Source organism: Aquarana catesbeiana, linkage group LG06 (genome assembly GCF_042186555.1).
Source record: "Aquarana catesbeiana isolate 2022-GZ linkage group LG06, ASM4218655v1, whole genome shotgun sequence".
NCBI lineage: Eukaryota > Metazoa > Chordata > Amphibia > Anura > Ranidae > Aquarana > Aquarana catesbeiana.
In genome coordinates, this window is record NC_133329.1 from 56,671,168 (window position 1) to 56,695,048 (window position 23,881).

Below are 23,881 nucleotides of genomic sequence, written 5' to 3' on the forward strand. Positions count from 1 at the left end.
CCTTAAAATCCATACCAGACCTGAAGGGTCTGGTATGGAATTTAGGGGGAACCCCACGTCATTTTTTTTTTTAATTTTGGCCGGGGTTCCCCTTAATATCCATACCAGACCTGAAGGGCCTGGTATGGAATTTAGGGGGACTCCCACGTCATTTTTTTTTTTTAATTTTGGTTCGGGGTTCCCCTTTGGGGAATTCCCATGCCGTTTTTATCAATGAACTTCTATGTGTATTGTCGGCAATGCAATAGCCGCGGGTAGTTTTAAAAGAGTTTTTTCCTTCAAAATGTCATTTTGCTGTCAGACTGTTCTAAACACAGGAAACATGCGCCCCTTTACAGGCACACTATAGACACCCCCCAGGTACGAAATTTAAAGGGATATTACACTTTTATTGATTGACTTTAAGCATTATTAAAATCACTGCTCCTGAAAAAACGGCCGTTTTTAAAACTTTTTTTTGCATTGATCCATGTCCCCTGGGGCAGGACCCAGGTCCCCAAACACTTTTTATGACAATAACTTGCATATTAGCCTTTAAAATTAGCACTTTTGATTTCTCCCATAGACTTTTAAAGGGTGTTCCGCGGCATTCGAATTTGCCGCGAACACCCCAAATTGTTCGCTGTTCGGTGAACTTGCGAACAGCCAATGTTCGAGTCGAACATGAGTTTGACTCGAACTCGAAGCTCATCCCTACTTGTGACCTCCGAGTTCTAAGTATTAGGTGTTGAGGAATTTTCATGAATGTAAAGATATGTATTCATGCATGGTGCATGAGTGTCAGTCTGGGAGTGTGTGTGTCTCCCAGTGTCCCCCCTTCAGGGTGGATCCCTGAGCTCTCCTCCTTAGCTCGCTTCCTCCTTTTGTTGTTCCCTTTCTGCCATCTTCCTTGCCTCTAAATACCATTTCAGATAATAAGACCATAAAAATTATAATGGCTCTGCCCAAAAGGAGGTGGCTCACTTCCCATTGGGTTAGGAGACGTAATGATTAACTTCCTCTGGAAATTTAGTGAGTTCAAATAATATCACCTTCAACCACCAGGTGTCTCACACGTGTTTTGAGTCCATCCTTTTAAATTAATACATTCTATTTTCATAAGGTGTATAATGGTAAGGATAAGTATATACCTTTAAATATTCTGGTACTCGGTCTAATGTAAAATACACTCAGTATAAGTTTGATTAATCATCATTACATAACTTGGGTATATAACTGTATCTCTATAAATGTATATCTGTAAAAACTGGTCTATCTAGGAAATACACACATTGTTATATATTTCATCAATACCACATAAAAATGATTATCTATATGGATACCTGTATAACTTCTGGTATCTCCACTGAACATTTGTTTATCTTAAGTGTAGGCTACAATCTTATATGATTATAATCATGATTATATGTTTTTCCTAATACTAATTCGTTACTTAAAATACTTCTACTTATAAAATCACATTTTTATATCCATTTTCTTCATAGCAAAGTTGTTGGGTCCGCAGACGCCAACATTATAATGTCTCTGTGACCTACAATGTCATAGATAGTTTAAAATGACTTATAATAACCTTATCGATACTTTAAAATATTTTTGACTGGCACAATATTCAACTTTCTCTAACATGTCGAGATGGACCGTGAACATTCTCACTGGGTGTTTAGAAATCACTTGTTTGTCTAAACCATCCTAAAAGTTCATACAATGAGTTTTGTTAGCCAAGGTGTTAGCTATTTAAACAGTTCTTCACTCGAACACAATAAGTTAGGTTATCTCTATGCGAGAAAAGTCTATATAACCTTGTGTCCTGTGGCAGCTTTTGTTTATTCCCCATACTATGTAAATATCTCCTTGTTTTGTGACGAGGGCAGCCTTTGTTCCAACAGTTTCCTTTACAATACATGCTTGTAAAAGTCTTCAATATTTGAAGTAGAGAAGGGCTTGTTCAAACATGACAACGTCCATTTTGTCCTAAAGGTCAAAAAGGCAACAGTTCATCTGCTTTTTGAGGCCTAAGCATCTCTCATGTTTCTGGAAATATAAAATATGAGTCTTCATGAATTCACAACAAATCCCCCCTTGTGAAGTGTTCAAATGCCGGGAGTCGTTTGAAAGACTTCACCACCGCCACATATTGAAGAAATATGGCTTCCTTCTAGTTTTGTAATTCTAGTTGGGGAGATGGATCCAGATCGTGGATCTATGTTTAAAGGGTGTAGACACCTTCATGTGGGTGTAATTCTTTGAAGGGAAAACACAAAATGGGTTGGTGATTGATGTGTGCATCTCAGGGCCGTCATCCGTTGGTTGGCCGGAAATGGATCACTTCGGGCACCTTTGGGTCTTGGCCGTCCTGGTAGGTTTGTCCGTGTAGACTGGCCATCAGTGGTGTTCCGGAATCCCCCATACGGTTCCTTCTCTGGATGTTTCACACACATTGGACTCTCGGTTCTGTTGACCAGCTCAAGGACATCTTAGTCCTGTAAGGGAAAATGGATTCCGTTAGAAAAGACATATATAGTCTCCTTTTTTTTTTTTACATGATCTGTGTTTGAGATCTCAGTGTTAAGCTGGTATCCTGGGCTTCCCCAGAGCCCCTTTTTTTTTCCATTGTGTCATCAGTCCTTTAACTAAACACTCTGGATAGCAGGACAATGTATGAAACATTTGCTATGGGAGACCAAGCTCCAGGGCTTATTAACATGAGGACATTTCTTTAGAGCTGTGGATACCAGACATGAATGACTGACATTCTTCAGAATCTTTTTTTTTTTTTAGCTTACTTGTAGCGGTTCTGGAATAATAATTAAAACATTTAAGTTTGACATGTGACACTTATTGTCAGTACTAAGATATTTGACATTATAGTCAACCTTCTACTTGTGAGGAATAAAACAAATAAAATCTCCCCCCTTTGGGGTGTCAATACAATTCGTTTGAGGCAATCAAACTACCTTATGCGGGTGACTCCTCATCTGTCTTTAGGATTCGGTCTTCCTCTGGAATCACCGTCTTAGGCGACTTCTTGAAATTAGGCTGTTTGGAGTGACCTGTGTATGTCAGAGGAATGAAGTGACCACTGAAAAATAGGAGAATAATTAATATCTAACAACCACCATCCCCCGGTAGGGATTTCTGGATCCTCATTACTGTGACCTGGGAAAAAACATGGTGTTAGAGCCTCTGTCTCCTGTACCTTTTATTCAGTGCATTCCTCTGATTTATTTTAACATGGGCACTTCAAAGGCTCTGTGGCCCTTGGCTGGCCACAGGATTTGCCCCTTGAAGAATGCTATTCACGTTCCGTACAGCAATAAAACCGTGTAACATATTCATAATTTGAACGATTTTGGATTTTGCATTGCTTACAGGTTGATCAGAATTGGGTCGTGGAACCCGGTTTCTGTACTTTCTAGGGGCTACTGGCTCAGTTTGATCAGACATATCCCCATCAGAGCCACTGTCTTCATTCTGGGATAGTTGTCTGGGCCTTAGTTGCTCCCTATTTTTCCGGGGATTTTGGGGTGTCCTACCCTGTGATTGCTCCCTATTTACCTGTGTAGGCCCCCGGGGCCAATTACACTGGTGAGGGTGTCTACCCTTAGGTTTAAATCTGACCCGTGGGAGATACACCCTATAGTTTCTTTCAAACTTTGGGCCAGGATCCCATGGGTGATACTCCCGAGGTGGTCTTTGCTCCTCCCTTCTATTTGGTGGGGTATCTGGTCTCCTGCTGGGGAAACTCTTTGGCACGTCTCCTCTGACTATGTCAGCATATGTCTCCTCCTGAAGCTCAACATGTAATGATTTAGGAGATACATGAATTTCATCCGCAAATTTATTCGAGGGTTCAGGCCCCCCTTTGTTTTCACCAGTCTGTTGGATAGAATACAAATTGTTACTCTCTTTTACCAACGACTCCGATGAAACCCCCTTTGTAATCTTTTGCTAAACTCACTTTTATGTAGTTAGGTAGGGCTTCGAAAAATGTGGAATTAAACTCAGGGTGGTTGTGATCTGGCTCCTTTTCTGCTACGTGGGAAGCATTTTTGAACACAGCCAGATTTTCGTTGGGGCTTTGATTACTGTTACATCTGAGGTTGGGTATAGCCGCTGTAGCCGCAGTAACATTTTCATATGGGCCAAATTTTAGATGACAGCGGTGTTTAATTTCTTGCCATGAAGCACCATACAGACCTTTTAAAGATTCGCAGAATCTACGGTGTTTGGTTTCAAATACCCACGGCAAGAAATTAATCCTAGACTGGTCATCATCTAGGCCTAAAACTGATAGGGTATTTTCATAGGTCTCGATGTGGTCAATAACGCACATGGATCCCTCTTCCTTAAAGACTGGGACAGCATCATTTACAAATTTTATTATTTCTGCTGTGTCTTGGTTAGGGGTGTCTGTCTTTTTCTCTGATCCCAAAGAAAACTGGTTAGATCCCCTTTCATGTGGTGGTTCACTTTTTACCCCCCTTTGCTCTACAGATGGCTTGGGGTAGGATATTGGTTCTTTTTCTGATTCCTCCTCAGTGTCTGACTCCCAACTTTCATATTCAGAATCAGATTCAGAGTCAGATTCTGAAGTACTGTCAGACTCGTCACTAAAGACTGGGACAGCATCATTTACAAATTTTATTATTTCTGCTGTGTCTTGGTTAGGGGTGTCTGTCTTTTTCTCTGATCCCAAAGAAAACTGGTTAGATCCCCTTTCATGTGGTGGTTCACTTTTTACCCCCCTTTGTTCTACAGATGGCTTGGGGTAGGATATTGATTCTTTTTCTGATTCCTCCTCATCGTCTGACTCCCAACTTTCATATTCAGAATCAGATTCAGAGTCAGATTCTGAAGTACTGTCAGACTCGTCACTAAAGACTGGGATAGCATCATTTACAAATGTTATTATTTCTGCTGTGTCTTGGTTAGGGGTGTCTGTCTTTTTCTCTGATCCCAAAGAAAACTGGTTAGATCCCCTTTCGTGTGGTGCTTCACTTTTTACCCCCCTTTGCTCTACAGATGGCTTGGGGTAGGATATTGATTCTTTTTCTGATTCCTCCTCATCGTCTGACTCCCAACCTTCAGATTCAGAATCAGAGTCAGAATCAGATTCAGAGTCAGATTCTGAAGTACTGTCAAACTCGTCCCTTTCAGGGATGCGTATCTGAGTATTACCCTGGGGCATAAACTTCATTTGTTCTATTAATTTTTCTAATTGCCTAATTAGGGATTCCTGCCAACTTCCTGAATTTCCACTGCCTATTACTCGGCAACTTCCTAAATTTCCACTGCCTATTACTCGGCAATTTTCATCAGGAGACTCGTTTTCCTGCAGAAAGCTCTCCCTCTGCTCTATTAATTGTTCCCACTTTTTACTTATTTGGTGAAGTCCGTCCATAATTATTTTAGCGTCTTTTTCTGATTGTTCAAATTTATCTAGAAAATCTAAGATATCATTCCTCTGTTGGGTACTTTGATATTTAAACTCATTATGAAGATACATCAGGATAAGGCATAATTCCACAAGAAGGCGATCACACCTTTTTATTCCCTTTACCTCAGGGAATCTGTCTGTGAGTCCACGGATTTGCCATCCTACAGTCCACATGCCCTTTTTTAAATTATTGGCGTGGTTTCTAAGGCCTTTAACAAATACTTTTAGATCAGACTCATTAGACAAACTTTTTCCGGCTTGATCCGCCGTTTCCATTTTATAAATTATTTCCAACATTTCCTGTACCTGTATCAATTCTTCCTGAGTGCTCATACTACCACTAAGGGCTGACTCTTGATAATCCCCATCAACATAAAATTCACTTTGACCAGACATTTTGGCATAAAAATAAAAAAAAATTTTTTAATTAATAATTAATAATTTCATGCAAAATATTATGTATGTCACCACTATAACTATGATTGATCTTGTACAAAACATCGACGTTATCTCAGCAGTGCCTCCATTATGTCGTGAATATTCAGTCAGAATAAGTTGTGCCTTTTTAAGGACAGGTTTCCCGCACAATAATTATCCTTGAGTAATTTTTAACGAAGATATTTTTAAGATACAAAATCAATATGACACAGTCTATGCTTGTGAAACTTATTCACGGAGACGTGTGGTCATACGAAATAGAAATTTATTGGTAAACAAACACAAATAATCACATGAATTTACGATACCGATTGGGTTACATGAACGTCTTGAAAATCAATAAAAACACTTGCAAAATGGGCGTACCGTCCCTATGACCTAATACCACCATGATAACTTCTCAGTAGAATCAATAACCTTATGAACTTGACAATAAAACAGAACGTCTGTATTTCACACGTGCAACCCTTACTTTGCTGCAGGTAAGTAAGTGGTTAAAATTGTGAAATAAATTAGATGTTTGTTTTGTCAATAAATGTGGCAACTATGCAAAAAGAAAAATATAATGAAAAATTTGAATCTTTAGAGAAAAATCTACAAGGCGGTTATTGATTCGGGAGAATGATTATCCACTGTAAAATATTCAATACATCAATATTTGAGAGAACATATCAATATTTGAGAGAACATACAAGGTAAAATCAACATGACATAATTACCCATTCCAAGATGGCTACAGTTCCTATTGGCTGGTTACCAGAGTTAAGATGGCTGCCGCAGTTTCAAAATGGATACTCCTAAAGAGGATTTACTTCTTGTGACCTCCGAGTTCTAAGTATTAGGTGTTGAGGAATTTTCATGAATGTAAAGATATGTATTCATGCATGGTGCATGAGTGTCAGTCTGGGAGTGTATTGTCTCCCAGTGTCCCCCCTTCAGGGTGGATCCCTGAGCTCTCCCCCTGAGCTCCCTTCCTCCTTTCGTTGTTCCCTTCCTGCCATCTTCCTTGCCTCTAATTACCATTTCAGATAATAAGACCATAAAAATTATAATGGCTCTGCCCAAAAGGAGGTGGCTCACTTCCCATTGGGTTAGGAGACGTAATGATTAACTTCCTCTGGAAATTTAGTGAGTTCAAATAATACCACCTTCAGCCACCAGGTGTCTCACACGTGTTTTGAGTCCATCCTTTAATTAATTAATACATTCTATTTTCATAAGGTGTATAATGGTAAGGATAAGTATATACCTTTAAATATTCTGGTACTCGGTCTAATGTAAAATACACTCAGTATAAGTTTGATTAATCATCATTACATAACTTGGTTATATAATTGTATCTCTATAAATGTATATCTGTAAAAACTGGTCTATCTAGGAAATACACACATTGTTATATATTTCATCAATACCACATAAAAATGATTATCTATATGAATACCTGTATAACTTCTGGTATCTCCACTGAACATTTGTTTATCTTAAGTGTAGGCTACAATCTTATATGATTATAATCATGATTATATGTTTTTCCTAATACTAATTCGTTACTTAAAATACTTCTACTTATAAAATCACATTTTTATATCCATTTTCTTCATAGCAAAGTTGTTGGGTCCGCAGACGCCAACATTATAATGTCTCTGTGACCTACAATGTCATAGATAGTTTAAAATGACTTATAATAACCTTATCGATACTTTAAAATATTTTTGACTGGCACAATATTCAACTTTCTCTAACGTGTTGAGATGGACCGTGAACATTCTCACTGGGTGTTTAGAAATGACTTGTTTGTCTAAACCATCCTAAAAGTTCATACAATGAGCTTTGTTAGCCAAGGTGTTAGCTATTTAAACAGTTCTTCACTCGAACACAATAAGTTAGGTTATCTCTATGCGAGAAAAGTCTATATAACCTTGTGTCCTGTGGCAGCTTTTGTTTATTCCCCATACTATGTAAATATCTCCTTGTTTTGTGACGAGGGCAGCCATTGTTCCAACAGTTTCCTTTACAATACATGCTTGTAAAAGTCTTCAATATTTGAAGAAGTAGAGAAGGGCTTGTTCAAACATGAGAACGTCCATTTTGTCCTAAAGGTCAAAAAGGCAACAGTTCATCTGCTGTTTGAGGCCTAAGCATCTCTCATGTTTCTGCCAGGAAATATAAAATATGTTTCTTCATGAATTCACAACAACCCCTTCACTGCCAGTGACAATTTACAGTAATCAGTGCATTTTTAATCGCTGTATTAATGCCCATGGTCCCAAAAATGTGTCAAAATTGTCCGACGTGTCCGCCACAATGTCGCAGTCAAGATAAAAATCACTGATCGCCGCCATTACTAGTTAAAAAAAAAAATTATTAATAAAAATGCCATAAAACTATCCCCTATTTTGTAGACTCTATAACTTTTGCGCAAACCAATCAATATACACTTATTGCGATTTTTTTTTTACCAAAAATATGTAGAAGAATACGTATCTGCCTAAACTGAGGAAAAAAAAAATTTTTATAGATTTTTTGGGGATATTTATTTTAGCAAAAAGTAAAAAATAATGCGTTTTTTCAAAATTGTCGCTCTTTTTTTGTTTATCGCACAAAAAATAAAAACCGCAGAGGTGATCAAATACCACCACAAGAAAGCTCTATTTGTGGGAAAGAAAGGACGCCAATTTTGTTTGGGAGCCACGTCGCACGACGACCGTGCAATTGTCAGTTAAAGCGACGCAGTGCCGAATCGCAAAAAGTGCTCTGGTCTTTGGCCAGCCAAATGATTTTTGATGATAACCAGGGCTCTTCTTGGTTAAGGAAAATACAACAAAAGTAGAAACTGGGCTATTTCTTATTAGATTGCGATGATGGTTGAATAACTATGATATCGTTTAAAGATAATATAAACTCGGAATATTAATAACAGTAATTTGTACTTGCCAAGAGAATGGCAGGGGTAAAATAGAGGTTGTGTTATATAGATGAGATATATGCAGGGGATTGATTCAGCTCTCAAGTGGTACCCATTTAATGTTCAACTCCAGGATCTAGACAAAATCTACGCTTGTAGTGTAGGGGTGAATGAGTAAGATGGAATGCTTACCCCATTGCTTGCTTCATCAGGGTCCCTCCTGAGGTCCCACTAATCCTTCTAAGCCTCCTCTCTAATGCTTTCTTGGCCATGGTCGGACTTCTGCCTCCTTCATGTACAATACAAGGTTAATAGCCCTTTATTGTACGTGATGACTCTGAGGGACCTCCCCCAGCCCTGAGTACAAGAGGAAGAAGAGCCCCAGAGCTGAGCAAAGCAGGGGTAAGAAAAGTAATACATCCTCTGCAGCCCCCCCCAAACCTAATGAGTGTAACACCCTCTTAGATAGGTAGGTTGTTACATTTGTGTGTTTACATTTTGTTTTTGGCTCCTCTGCAATCAGTGGAGCAGTTTGTGATTGCTTTGGGTTGTTCTGGACTTCACTGGATGCAGTTTTGATTAGTTCCCCATTTCTTCTGGTGGATTCTAGAATGTAGTGGGCAGGAAAAGGCAAATTGGCAGCCTGAATATTTACGTTATCTCAGCCAATTCCTCTGGGAGGGTGCCTACTAGATGGCTGGGGAGTACATAAATAGTCTGGGGTCTGGGGCAGCCCTGTTCTTTTCCAGGAGGAGAAGTTCCCAGCCTGAAGGGCTGCTGTCCTTCTAGGCATCACAGCTGATTTTCTACCTGTCCTTATCGGGGTCCCAGCTATGCCAGAGCTGGGGGACCTATTTTATCAAGAATCTCTGGAACTAATCAAGGGATTTGACCTGGAGTCTGGTCTGGAGGGCTTGTGGGTGTATGTCTGGCTGATATTGGAAGGAGGCATCCAAGTATCCAAGGACATTGAGAGTACAGACTCGAGTCTAGGATCCTGGTGACTGTTTGCTGTTACTATCCCTTGTGCATCGGTGCTAATTCTTGCTTAACTAGGGCAATCCTTATAGTATCTCAGAGTTGCTCATTGCCTTAGCTGCAACTGGGGACTGGGCTAAGAAGCTTTGACAAAGTTGAGAATGTCCTCTTATTGCTGAACAGTGTTACTGGAGTATCCCACAGCTCCCTTTGCCCCATTCAATTTTTTTCAACAACAAATCTCAAAAAGACAAACCCCTAGACTGTTCACTGAGCCAGAAAAAGTGATTGTTGCTGTGTACCTGGCTGCTGTTTCACTAACCTGGGAAAAGAACCTGGGGCTAATCAGCAGGCCCTTTTGGAGGTGAGCACTACATGTGGGGGCCCGTCTGGGATTTCTCTTTAGTGCAGTGTTTCTCAACCTTTTTCCAGTCGGGGCACCCTTAAAAAGTATTTTTAGTCTTGAGGCACCCCAGTCCAAGGCTTAGTTCACAATACTGTGTGTCGCGGAACATGCGCAAAATCGCACTCGTTCCTGACACACAGACAAATGCTCTGCTCTTTAGGGGTGCCATTAAATCTTAATGGTACCTTACACATTGGAAAATGTGGGGTGCTTTTGGTGCGGTGCAATTTAAAAAAAAAAAGGTCGGGGATTTCCTTCCCTGAATTTTTGTGGTTAGGGAAGCCCATTAAAATGAATGGGCTGCACTACACGCAGCACGCAGCAACACAGATGTGAACCAAGGGCTTGTTCACATGTTGGGTTGGAGGGGTGGTAAAAGCACATGCTTAAGCTGTTTTTACCACTCCCAAATTCTTCCCCTTTAGCTGCAGAGACAACAACTGGGGGTGTACACATGTGGCTGCAACTGGAGGTATACCCAGGGTAAATGGGGCTGAACTGCAACTACCCTGCAACTGTGTACATTGCACGGTTGCGGTGTAGTGATGCTGCATTAAAACAGGTGGTGAGGAGGCAACATAATGCCTCTTTACCGCCTGTCAAATGCCTCTGAAAAGCGATCTGTGCATAGGTTGCTTTTCAGAGGAGAAGCAGTCCTTGCTGCTATCACAAACAATACCTACAAAAGCAGTTCTGATGGTACAGGAATGGGGGGGGGGTGTCAGGATTAAAAGTAACATACGCACACACACATATACAGACACATACACGTGCACACACGCATACAGACACATACATACAGACACTTGTACATACGCACATGCAGACACACATACAGACACATGCACACACACACACACACAGACACATGCACAAACGCATACAGACACATGCACACACACATGTACAAACACACATACAGACACACACACATACAGACAGACACATGCACACACACACATACAGACACATGCACACACACACACATACATGCACACACACATGTACAAACACACACACACATAGAGACACATGCGCACACACACACACATACAGACACATGCACACACACACACACACGTACAAACACACATACAGACAGACACTCACATGCTCACGCACATACACACACATGCACACACACATACCAGACACATGCACACACACATACAGACACATGCACACATACAGACACATGCACACACACACATGTACAAAGACACATACAGACACATGTACACATGCACACACACACAGACACATGTAAAAAGCCCTTTTAAAACGAATCTAGCTTCTAGCACAGTACCTTTCCAGTTTCCTCATTCAGCCAGGTACTGCACTGTAGGGGGAAGCAGAGAGCACAGCACACTCCCCTGCTCTTTACTTTCACTTTGCTGAGGCTGACAGAGCTTCTCACATTGCCGATGTACAGTTCGGCAGGGGATCGGGAGATCGGGAGATCAGGCTCATCTGACAGCCCTTCTCTCCCCTGATCCCGCGGCACACCTGAGAACCTCTGACGGCACACCAGTGTGCCGCGGCACACTGGTTGAGAAAGGCTGCTTTAGTGTATGCAGCCGTTGCTATCAGCAACCAATGAGAGGATTGGAGTTTGGCATGTTCTGTGGACGGTCTAGTGTATGTGGATACAGAAGAGGATTGATGCAATAGTGTGTTATAGGGGCAAGGTTATTCTGTTAGATAGAACCACTGCCAGGCGGGTGCATTTTCTAGTGGACTGTAAAGAGTTTGGGTGGGTGGAGCGAGAGAGGCTCTGGCATCAAAGAGACTGGAGGTGGAGTTCAGAGCTGCAGAGGTAGAGTGCAGACGTGGGAGAAGGAGCGTTCAGCATGTGGGCAACACGTGAGAGCACCAAGATGGCGGCACACATCTGATTTTTTGGTTACCAGATCGTGACAACTACCCAGAGTGATACTGCTCGGAGGTATCCAGACTGGCTGGCAGTGCTGCAGGAGGAGTTGCTCACTGATACAGGAGTGCACTTGGCACACAAAGAGTGCTTGGCCCTATGTACCACAAAGGGGTCTGAGCACATTGCAATAGCCTGCGGGCAGTGCAGGTAGGTAACCGCTAAAATAGAGGCATGGAATTGCTGTGATCACTGTGGAGAAGCACTGCTAGATCTACCACCAAATGTACTAAGAGTTAATTGGGACAGCAGTTTCTGCACTGAAATGGCAGAACTGTCTGGAAAAGCTGCAGCAGGGCAAGAGGCTGTCAGCAAATCTATCAGCGCTTAGCGCGGGTAAGGCCGAGTTGTCTTTAGGGCCAGGACAGAAGACAGCCAGCTATACCTCTGGTCAGGGGCATAGATTTGCTCTAGGGAAGGAGACACAACATCTAGCACTATATGGGAGAAGCCCATATAGAGATAGAGCACCTGGGAAGCCAGATGCTGCGATGGCACCAGGTGAGCCTCAGGAGAAAAAGAATGAGAAGGGGACAGACCTGGGGTCACCCAAGTTTGGGGATGGATTTGAATTGCTAGAGGAGGAGGATTGGGATCCCTCAGGAGAGTCTGAACAGGAATGGGACAAGGGGATGCCCTAACTGAAGAGTGTCCAGTACCAAAAGTGACTGAAAGGGTGATTGACCCTGAGTCTGCAGAGGAAAAAGGAATCAGTTACACTACTGGAGTGTGCCCCAGGGCTACAGTTAGAAACGTGTAGCCAGGAGCTGGCTAATATTGCCTGCTTGTCAGGAGACACTCTGCAGCATTGCTGCAGTAAGACTGCTTCCCACTAGTGCTGAGCTAAAACTCTATGTTAACACATCTTGCCAGCATAGTGATCAACACCAGGGAGAAAAGTAAAGCATCTTGGGAGCTGTAGTCCCAGGACTCAGGTTTCACACTCAGGCTGGACTGTAATAGACTACAAATACTAGCCGCCTGGAGTAGGAGAGGGGAATGCTGGGAGAGGTAATATAAAGCTTGTGCTGGGCTGTGATCGTGCTCTTGGGACCCCGGCCTGGATCTGCAAGCAAGTGACTCAGGCAAGTGTCAGAATGTGCTGTAGTAAAGTAAGTGAAATGTAGCGCTAAGAAAAGATAACACAGTGAAGTGAAAAAAACTCTAGTATACATCTAATATAGTGATGAAGTCCATCATTGTGGGATAAATGATGTGAAAATAAGTTTCATAAAATGAATCCAGTCCTAAAAAGGAAAATGGGATGGGAGTCCACAACTATGAAGTGATAATCTCCAAACAAGTAGAATGAGATGGCTGAAATAGGAAACATCCAGGATGGTGAGTCCCCGCTAAGTATATGAGATTAAACACTTTTACTGGAACCGGTGGACCCGGATGTCAGCGACACCGACTCATAAAGGCATGGATATCCAAAGTATAAAAAATTAGGTGATTGTCGCTACCCTATAGCCACTGAGTAAATACCAAAAGGGTATGAAAAATATGCAGGTGCTAAGCTTATGAACCAACTGGGCGGCACAGTGGTGTAGTGGGTAGCAGTCTCACCTAGCAGTAAAAAGCATCGCTGGTTCAAATCCCAACCACGACACTACCTGCCTGGAGTTTGCATGTTCTCCCTGTGCCTGCGTGGGTATCCTCCGGTTTCCTCCCACACTCCAAAGACATGCTGGTAGGTTAATTGGCTTCAGTCCAAAAATTGGCCCTAGTATATGAATATGAGTTGTGGACCTTGGATTGTGGGCTCCTTGAGGGTAGGGACTGATGTGAGTGTGTACTCACTCAGGTTGGACTGGTGTCTTTATTCAACCTTACTAATTGTATATATATATGTGTCCCACTAGTGGGTGTGGTAACAAGGTGGGCATGTGATAAGTGTATCAAATCATAACTGAAATAATCAAACAATGAGTGACAACAAAAAAAAATATAATGATAAGTAGCATATATAAAGTGAGTATGTGTAAATGTGTAACTAGGTAAGGCTGGGAAAGGCACTCAGGTAATTAATAATAAGGCACACATACTTCCTTAATCAACCAACCTTATACCCAGCCTCAATTCCTAATTGTATCAACGTATGAATTTAAGTTGCACAATTTTGTATCTTGATTAGTTACAGGCACTTATGCACATACTAGCCACTATTATAATGTTACATTTTTACATAGTAGGTGAGGTCGAAAAAAGACACGTCCAACCTATGTGCAATGTGAATAAATATCTATGAAATATCTTTGTTTTAAAACATTTATTTGATCATTTGCACGTTTTGGATATACTTCACTCTGGGCGATTCATTTTAGTGAATAACATTTCACTTTGGCACATGCATCATTTGTTTTTTATAATTTGTGAAATATCCTTTATTTATTGATTAAGTATACTTCCATCACTCTAATAGGGCGTACACACGGTCGGACTTTGTTCGGACCTTCCCGACAACAAAATCCTAGGATTTTTTCCGACGGATGTTGGCTCAAACTTGTTTTGCCTACACACGGTCGCACAAAGTTGTCGGAATTTCCGATCGCCAACCACGCGGTCACGTACACCACGTACGACGAGACTAGAAAAGGCCGGTTCAGAACCAAGCGCGGCACCCTTTGGGCTCCTTTTGCTAATCTCGTGTTAGTAAAAGTTTGGTGAGAGACGATTCGCGCTTTTTCAGACTCGTGGCTTTCAGATCGTTTTCTGCCGTTCAGTTTGTGCTTGTGGGTTTGTATCTGCTCTTCAGTGCGTGCAGTCAGTTCGTATCAGAGTTTCCTGTGTGATCTTGCCTGCTCGTTGCTGTTTTTCAGGTCGCTCTTCACAGGCCTTGCTGTTCTTCAGTGCGTTCTGTTACTACGTTCTGAGTAGCCGACCGTTTTCTAGCCATGTTTCGTATGCGTACTCCTCGTAGAGTTCGTGCTGTGCGGGGGCTTGGTGTTGGGGTCCTGACCTTGACATAAGTCCAGTCCATGAACAGGGTGGGGAGGAGTTCATGGACCAAGAATTGGTTGCTTCAGCGTGACCAGTTCTCTCATATGCCTTTGCTCCGTGAGATCCGTGAGAATAATCCTGATGATTTCAGGAACTTTCTCAGGATGACGGACCCCGTGTTTCACCGTTTGTTGGCTTCGCTGACCCCCTATATCAGCAGGCAGGATACCTGCATGAGGCAAGCCATCACTCCGGAGCAGAGGTTGGTCGCTACCTTGCAGTATTTGGCCACAGGGAGAAGTCTGCAGGACTTAAAGTTCTCGACAGGCATCTCCCCCCAGGCTCTGGGGATCATTATCCCAGAGACCTGTTCTGCCATCATACAGGTCCTGCAGAAGGAATATATGAAGGTAAGATTTTTAACCTTTTATATCACATTTTATTGTATTGAATGTTTGATAATATATTTTATTTCTCTCCTCATTCCCTAATTACCATGATTGTAATATGCTGTGAATGTCCCCTTTGTCCTCATGCATGCTGGATTTTTATGTAATTATTATTTTCGGTCCTTCATACATATTTGCCCTTCACTAACCTCCCCAGCATGGTGTCTCCTGCCCTATATTCACCTCATGTAGTCACTTAACAATGTATTTTATCAGCTCCATAGTAGTGCTTTACCCCAAGCACCCCCTAAAATGTTTGGTAATGTTATTTTTGATTTAAATTCAGGCAGAGTGGCAGAGGCTTTTTTTTGTGGTGTCCCCAAATAATTTTTAGTAACCCTCCCTCCCCCAACTGCTAAGTCAGCTGATTCCAATTCTCTATCTATCCTCAATCATCTATCTGCTGACTTTGCCAAACCCATACACACTATACCCACCTCTTTAGTGCTCAGATTTATGAATGAATTCCCCAAAGCATGTAGTGCAAGGGCCTGCCTGGATACTTTTCAATGGTACTGTTTAAAGTTTTTGTAATAGCAGAATGTCCAAATGTCCTCAAATGTGTACAGTGTGTATTTATATCTTTGTATTATGACACTTCTTACCTGTCCAGTGGGCTGCCAATAGTGTAACTAAGGAGGGGCTGTTCCAAGTAATACCCATTATTTAGGCATTCATCTCTCAATGAAGTGAAGAGGGTTACCTGTCCAAGAGTTCCCCCCCTACAATGTTAGAAATGGCCCATGAGAGGGGGGGAGGGGGAATATGATAGGTGTACCTTATACTTTGGCGTTGTTAAATTCCCCTTAATAAATGCTATCTGGAGGTTGCCCCATAATGTTTGTGTATAATCTGCTTGCCATGTTTCTGTGAAAAAATAGTAATGTTTATTGTTTTTTCCTCAACAGTTTCCTTCCACGCCACAGGAATGGCAGACTGTGGCCTCCCACTTTGCCCAGTGGTGGGACTTTCCTAACTGCGGAGGGGCAATTGATGGGAAACACGTCCACATCGTCCCACCACCCAACTCGGGGTCGTACTATTATAATTACAAGGGGTTTAATAGTATAGTGATGTTGGCGGTGGTGTCGGCTAATTACGACTTCTTGTATGTGGACGTGGGGAAGAATGGCCGGATGTCCGATGGTGGAGTGATCGCCCAGACGGAGTTCTACAGGCGTCTCCAGAATGGCAGCTTGGACTTGCCAACTCCAGAGGACAATGTGGAAGGTCTCCCATTTGTGTTCGTTGCTGATGAAGCGTTTGCGCTGGGGGACCACCTGATGCTGCCATTCCCGATGAGGACCCTCACCCCGGAACAGAGGGTTTTTAATTACCGGCTGGCCAGAGCCCGAAGAGTGGTGGAGAACACATTTGGAATCCTGGCCAGCCGGTTCCGACTATTTCTGACACCCATCCATATGGCGGAGTATAAACAGAACCATATAATACTGGCGTGCTGTGTTCTCCATAATTTTTTAAGAAAACATTCTGCCAACTATGCTGGCTCAGTTGGGCCTGAGGCCGGAATCCTACATTCAACAACACTGACGGCGCTTGAAAGTGGCCGTCCTGGCTTGCCCTCCCTGAGTGCCCGTGATGTCCGGTTACGCTACCTGGAGTTCTTTGCGGGGGCTATCAATATGCCAGACAATATGTGAAGCCTTTTTCAAATAAAAAAAAAAAAGAAATTCTTTGTGGACATTTACTGCTTGTGTTTGTTTTAGCTGACCCTGACAGAAATGTGTGGAGTCCAGAAAATGTCGTGATTGTGTAAACTTATTATACAAAGCACTGTTGGCTGGTATTTCCTACATGCAAAAACACATTTCACTCCAAGTGCACTTGCAACTGCACTGAACCTGCACTTGTAGTGTAAAGTGGATTTGTCCTTAGGAAATAACCCCCATTTTTGCATAAAACAGCAATTACATCACCCCAAAAGTGTTGTAGTGTTGAGACAATAATCCACACATTCTTGAGTAAGCCACTTTTTTATACCTGCACAATCACATGTGCATTTACCAAAGGTTTTTAAAACAAACCAACATGTTTGTTGTATAACAATTTTTGCAGTAGCATTGTCAAAAATCGAAATATCCATTTCGGATAAAACAGGCCTGTGTAAAACCAACAAGAAAGCCAAAAAACTTGAACTTACAAAGTTCACATTAGGTAAAACCTGAAGGCTATATCAGACATCAGTATTTAGGAACTGGGTTTGATATAGCGTTCAGATGGGGGGAAATCACCCCTGGAAAAGCCAAATTTGGAAGATGCACACCAATTTACGAATGTCAACATGTGCTATCTGCCATCAGGGGGGATCAAGGGACGTGCTTTGGGGGAGCAAGCCCTTCCTCAATGCTACTTTATAATTGAGGAAGGGGTTGCACCCCCAAAACGCGTCCATTGATCTCCCGTGATGGCAGATAGCACATGTTGGCACACTGTATGCATCCTCCAAATTTGGCTTTTCAAAACATTGCAAAAAATTTTAAAAGATTGGACCACAATAAAACAAGTGATTTTGTGGGGTTTAAATTTGCCCCAAAACATCAATGATGTTATTATTTTTTTTAATCACATCATTGATTTTTTGCTGGATGTTTTGCAGTTCGGAATTACACCCCATGATCTCCCCGATCAGGATCTGGGCACTTTCAGAAGTAAAGCGTTCTCTATCCCTCACATCACGATCACCTAAAAAGAGATAAAGAAAAAAAAAAAGGTCTCAAAAATCTGCCACCATCCATCTCTTTTACCTGAGCCTGTGGTCGCAGACACTCACCTGTTGTGGTGCCAATCTCCACCACATCTTCTTCTTCCTCCTGCTCTTCTTCTTGGGTTTGGGGTATTTCACCTTCTTCCATAGGTGGGGGTCTGTGTTCTCCTGGGATGAGGGGTGTCCTCCGAGTCTTTTCTCCCCTATGTAAAACAAAAATGGTATAATTAGCACACAGATATTTGATGGCAGAACTAGAAATAGGAAACATTGCCTGGAAGTGGGGTACAATTGTCTATTTTAGCCGAGTTCCAAGATGTATATTTTTTATTGGCCTTTGTCAAGCTGCAATACTTTACCTGTTTGGTACAAGCTTCACAGATGTAGCCCCCCTATAGTATACACTGGAGCACCTGTGTGGCCCCCCTAATAAAAATGGTGTTCTGGGGTCCCACACTAGTGCTCCAGTGTCCAGATGTGAAAACAGCTGCTTAGTGTCCCTTCCTTACACACAATTTAGTTGGCATTTCATTCTAGTAACAAACCCATCTACACAAACAAATATTTGGCATCCAAGTAGGCCCAAAAAAATGTGTAAAAATGCATATAGCCTAAACAATGGTGTTCTAGAGGCCGAAAGAAAAATGTTTGATACTGAAATAAATGGCTTAATATTGTATAAAAAGCCTTCAATAATGATGATTTCTCGTGAGACGAATTTTGGAATTATTTCTGCTTGAGTCTGCTTAAATCAAACTGTGTGTTTTATTGTACACACATAAACTTGGAAAATACTTACAAAAATAGTACATTCATATTCAGAATTAGTATTGTTTCATATAGGAAAAAATGTTCAAATATAGTTCATTTGTTTCAAAGATCTGAAAAAAGTTCTTAAAGTCATTAGACCATGTGCTTCCCTTTGAATAAACTCTTCAAGATGGCCGATTAACTTCTTGTGTCCTGGAAGGAATTCTGTGTGCATAGGAGAGCTGTGTCTTGAATAGGTATATGTGGCTTGGAAGCAGAAGATGTGTGTGCAGAGGCAGAAGACTGGATTCCTTGTATCTATATGAACTCAGTCTTTCAAATTCGCGCCCAAACACAAATCCCTCCCATACACTCCCCTTTCTCCTCCTTCCTAAGAGTGGGGGCTAGAGTAGATATACAAGCCTCTTTAACATCTGTTTCACTTTAACCAACCCTCTAAACATGAAACAGGATATATATGAGAGAGCCTATAAGACCACTTAAAACATAAACGCATAAATCAAACAGAGTATTGGTTACATAGGAAGGTTTTCAACCCATACATATATTATTTACAAAATCCATCAAATTCTGACAGGGTCTTGACCTGCATTTTCAGTCAATGAGTCGTCATCTGGATATCACTAGCTCAAAGTCCTATCATTCACACAAATATGGAAAATGCATATTCTTTTTAATAAAGCCAATTAAAATTTAGATATTAAGAATATAACATTCCCCTCTGAAATATGAATAACAATCATATTTTATCCATTCATAACATACATGTCCCATTCATACTGACTTTGATCCAATAACTCCAAATGTATTTCCATCACCAACCGAGTCTGCAATACCAAAACCCATCTTTCTCTTAAGTTTATTTTGCAATAAATCATCTCCTTTCTTGATTTCATTTCTAATTCGATAATATAATTTTTTCATTCTAAACATCAAACATAACTGGAATATAATGAATAACATAATAATAATAAAAAGAATAACTATAGGATGTGATAAAATATTTCCTGCTGCTGAGGTTATTGAAGTTTTTCCCCAAATTGATACACTGTTACTGAATTTTTTCCACCAATTACTTCCTGAAAATTCTGACCATTGATGAGATATCTCTTGCAAATTACCTTGTTCATGTTTAAACAATATTTCTGCATTCTGAAGTTCCTTAGCCAAAGCTATCAATAAACCTTTATCCTTATGAATTACATTTGCCCATTCTTCCCAAGGAAATTCATCTATCTGAGATATATTATATTGTGTGGGAAGAGCACTTATATTTTTCATAAGCATATTTGTTAAATTTGTTCTAAACCCATTAATACTTATTGCTACAATGTCTCCTTCTATACAATACAAGCCTTGATTTAGGTTTTCTGTATTTGTACAAGAAGAGAAAAAAGTTTTAACCCTTTCTGTATCTGACATGATCTGGAAACAAACTTTCTTTTTATCTACACGAGTAATTAATTCAGAAATTGTTTCAACTTTTTCTATTCTTGCTGAACATAATGTATGATTATGATAACAAGAATGAAAAATACTTTTATCTTGATTAGGTAAACATATAACTTTAGACTGAAATTGTAAACATGATGACAAATCTAATTGTTCTAATTCAGAATTTTCATTGTTAAATGCAAAATCTGTATACTGTAATTTATAATACAATAATTGTGTATTGCTGACGAGTAATCCCAAGACAGTGATTGGAACCAAAATTTGTTCTTGTCCTGCTATTGGAATCATAGAAGAACTATAACAAACATCCTGTTTACATCCTATACATTTATTTACCCATAAATCTGTATGATTTATAGCATATACATATTCTCTGGGTAAATTCTGTAAAATGCCAGGAGGGGTTATTCCACTCTGAAATGCTTGTGCAATTATTTTAAAATTAGTGGAATATTCAGTCTGGATCTCTAAACATGCTCTGGCAATATGAGAATGTTGTTCACTTAACATTAAATCAAGAGTAATATTTTGAAGATGTAAAATAGATTGACCCATTATATTAGTTGTTTTAATAACCATATTTTCTAAAATTTCATTTAAATTTCTCTGTATTTTAATCCCGTTACTACCCACTAAACCAGCTGTCTCAAGATCAGACTTTAAAGTATTAATGTCCATACTATTAGTAATACTCCCAATTGTGCCAATCCCTCCTAAAATACCTTCAACAATACCACGCTTATTTCTGTTATGATTTCTATTATTAATTCCAAACCATCTTTCAATACCCAATTCCATATTAACCAAATGTCCTTGACATTGTGGAAACTTTGTAGAAATTTTCCATTCTGAAACATTAAAGTTCCACAATATAATGACAAACTTTCCCTCTCTCAAAAGAGTTCTGGATTGGAAATGGTTAATCTGAAATGGATTTGCTGAGACACTTTTCTTACCAACACATGGAGTTTTCCTAGGAGACCTTACAACAACACTTGCCTTCGCACATTTCATTGGATAATTTACTATTGATATGCAACATTCATATATACCAGTATCATTCAAAGATACTCTCATTTGTTGATAAACAAATGTATTATTGATCCAATTCACACTACCATAAATTCCTTTATGAATTATCATAGTAGAACTGTGAAGAAAACTTCCCAAAAATTCATCGTTCCTTTTCCAAGTTACCAATGAATCTTGAGGTACATATATTTTTGTTTTACATATCAAATGCAAACTATCATTATCTTCAAAAATGTTCAAAGATTGTTACCTTTTACAAATACTGACCAAAAACTCCTTCCCAATATATTACATTCAAAAGTTCCGGGTTCTGTTGTTTAACCTATAAGATCCCAGCATTTTAACAAAATTTGTTTTGGATTCTATTTTAACGTTTACCTCAACATTATTACTATGAATGAAATATAATTCTATACAGCAATCATATCCCTGTCCTACAAATACATATCCATAAAATTCTTCAGCTGTATTAATATCAACATATCTAGAATTATATTCTGTCATTTGTATTAAGATCAAACTCTTGTCCTCTGTATTAATATCAATGTCTTTATCACTTTTATCATCTATATTGATATCAGTGTCTAGATCTCTTTTGTCTCTGAATAATGTAATGATTTTGTTGTGTAATTCTTCAATCCTGTTAACTAACCTCTGCATAGCTGGAACAGTTTGTGATATATTTTACCACAGATAAAATTGTCACTAGGAAAAAGATGAATCCTGTGATGATGATAAATCTTCTCTCTTTAACACTTTCTTTTGTTGAACTGTCATCTTTCTTCTTTTTTAGAATCCATGATTCCTCCAGGTTAGTGAAATATAATTCATTCCTAGGAAAAATAAAAGCAGCATCATTTATCTCAGAATATTACATTTGTTATACCCACATTTTTATTTATCCATGCTTTTTCACTAAATTGAGAAATTCTTGAACTAGTACCATTGTCCCTTGAACATCCAAGATGTCAAATGGACCTTCCCAATTACTTTGCCATGGTCCACTTCTCCTGAACCTTTAATTCTGCCTGTGACGTGTATCTCACCATCTCTGGGTGTGACCTTACACATGGCAACTCTTTGATCACCATTTTCTTTCTGTATAAACTTATGCTAACAGCATCTAATTTTTGATTTAAATAAATCTTTCCATTCTTAATTATCAATCTTGATAAACCGTTTATCTTGAATAAAAGATAATTTTGGTTTTAATAATAAAATAACAAAATGTTACAAGAATAAGATATGTGTGTGTGGATATAACAGCAATTCTCATACTGTGTATATGTCTTGTGTATACTGGAGTGAATGTCTGTTGCAACATCTGCTGGAATGCATGTCTGACAAAAAACTCTGTTACAGGCATTCTACTCCCAAAAAAACATACCCCCTCCTTTTCTTATTCAGAAAGGTTCTTTTTTGTCTTGTAGTCCCACAGATGCAGACTCTCAATGAGTATTCCCCCCTCCTTTTTAAAAAAGTGGGTGTCACATCACTCTCAAATTCCTAAGGGTGGGGCTATGAGCTCTGTGAGTAACCATTTAACTTATACAATACAAGTTTCTTTAAACTTCTAAAACAAATACTACATATCAGTATATATACAAATTGTCTCTTAGTAATCTCCTAAACAAGGAATATTGTAAAATAAGAGATTATGATCTTTTAACTCAAACTTAAAAATGTGTGGAAGGACCATTTTTTTCATACAAGTAACTGCATGTAACACAATTCTGTTCAAATTGTCCTGTATCATCTATAACCAATACACTCTTATGCAAAAGGAGCACAAAATACCAAAAAGAAATATCCTTCCTGAATGACATTCAATACCTTTAAATAACATCCTAATATCCCTTCTCAAATCACAAGCATTGCAGTATAATACACTTCAGAGGGACACTAACTATCCTTGCTGTATACTGCCAACAATAGTTCATTGTGAAACAAGTGACAAAGTAAATTCTTCCTGTCAATAATTCAAATGAAGAATACTTTGTAACTGAAAAAACTGTACCTGCAAACTGTGAATGATATGATACATGAAATCTCTGTCCTATTGTTTTTCACAGTGTTATATGATACATAGTGATACCTTTCCTGTCTTAATGGACTATTTGTAGTTTGCAATCTTTGCATTTGGGTCTTAAAAGGGAAATTAGTTTGATTATTATGGCCTCTATACCTCAAATTACTACACCAGCGCACAGAATACACTTCATAGCGTCTTGGCATCGTTTTCGGATAATACAACCTCTTTTGTATATCATTATTATTAGCCATCACACAAAACCTAGCTATGTGACCCTCTCTTTTGCAAACTAAACATTTAAGAGTTGTTTTTTTTTTGCGTATACCTTTCTTTGAGTATATGGCGATGAAAATTTACATTTCTGTTGAATATTACTATTA

General features: G+C 39.8%; 1 protein-coding gene across 1 annotated transcript; it reads right to left on the reverse strand.

Annotated features, from left to right (window-relative positions):
- Nucleotides 1–524: 524 nt before the first annotated feature.
- Nucleotides 525–12,613, reverse strand: LOC141148450 (uncharacterized). The gene is made up of 2 exons (XM_073635943.1): nucleotides 2,955–12,613; nucleotides 525–2,480 (listed from the first exon to the last, which is right to left on the reverse strand). Exon 1 carries the CDS (start codon nucleotides 5,831–5,833, stop codon nucleotides 3,899–3,901), a length of 1,935 nt encoding a protein of 644 aa, XP_073492044.1. The 5' UTR covers nucleotides 5,834–12,613; the 3' UTR covers nucleotides 525–2,480; nucleotides 2,955–3,898.
- Between the last annotated feature and the right edge of the window lie 11,268 nt (nucleotides 12,614–23,881).

Coding starts and splice junctions, on each gene's coding strand:
- LOC141148450 (XM_073635943.1), bottom strand. CDS start 5,833: ATGTCTGGTCAAAGTGAATTTTATGTTGATGGGGATTATCAAGAGTCA.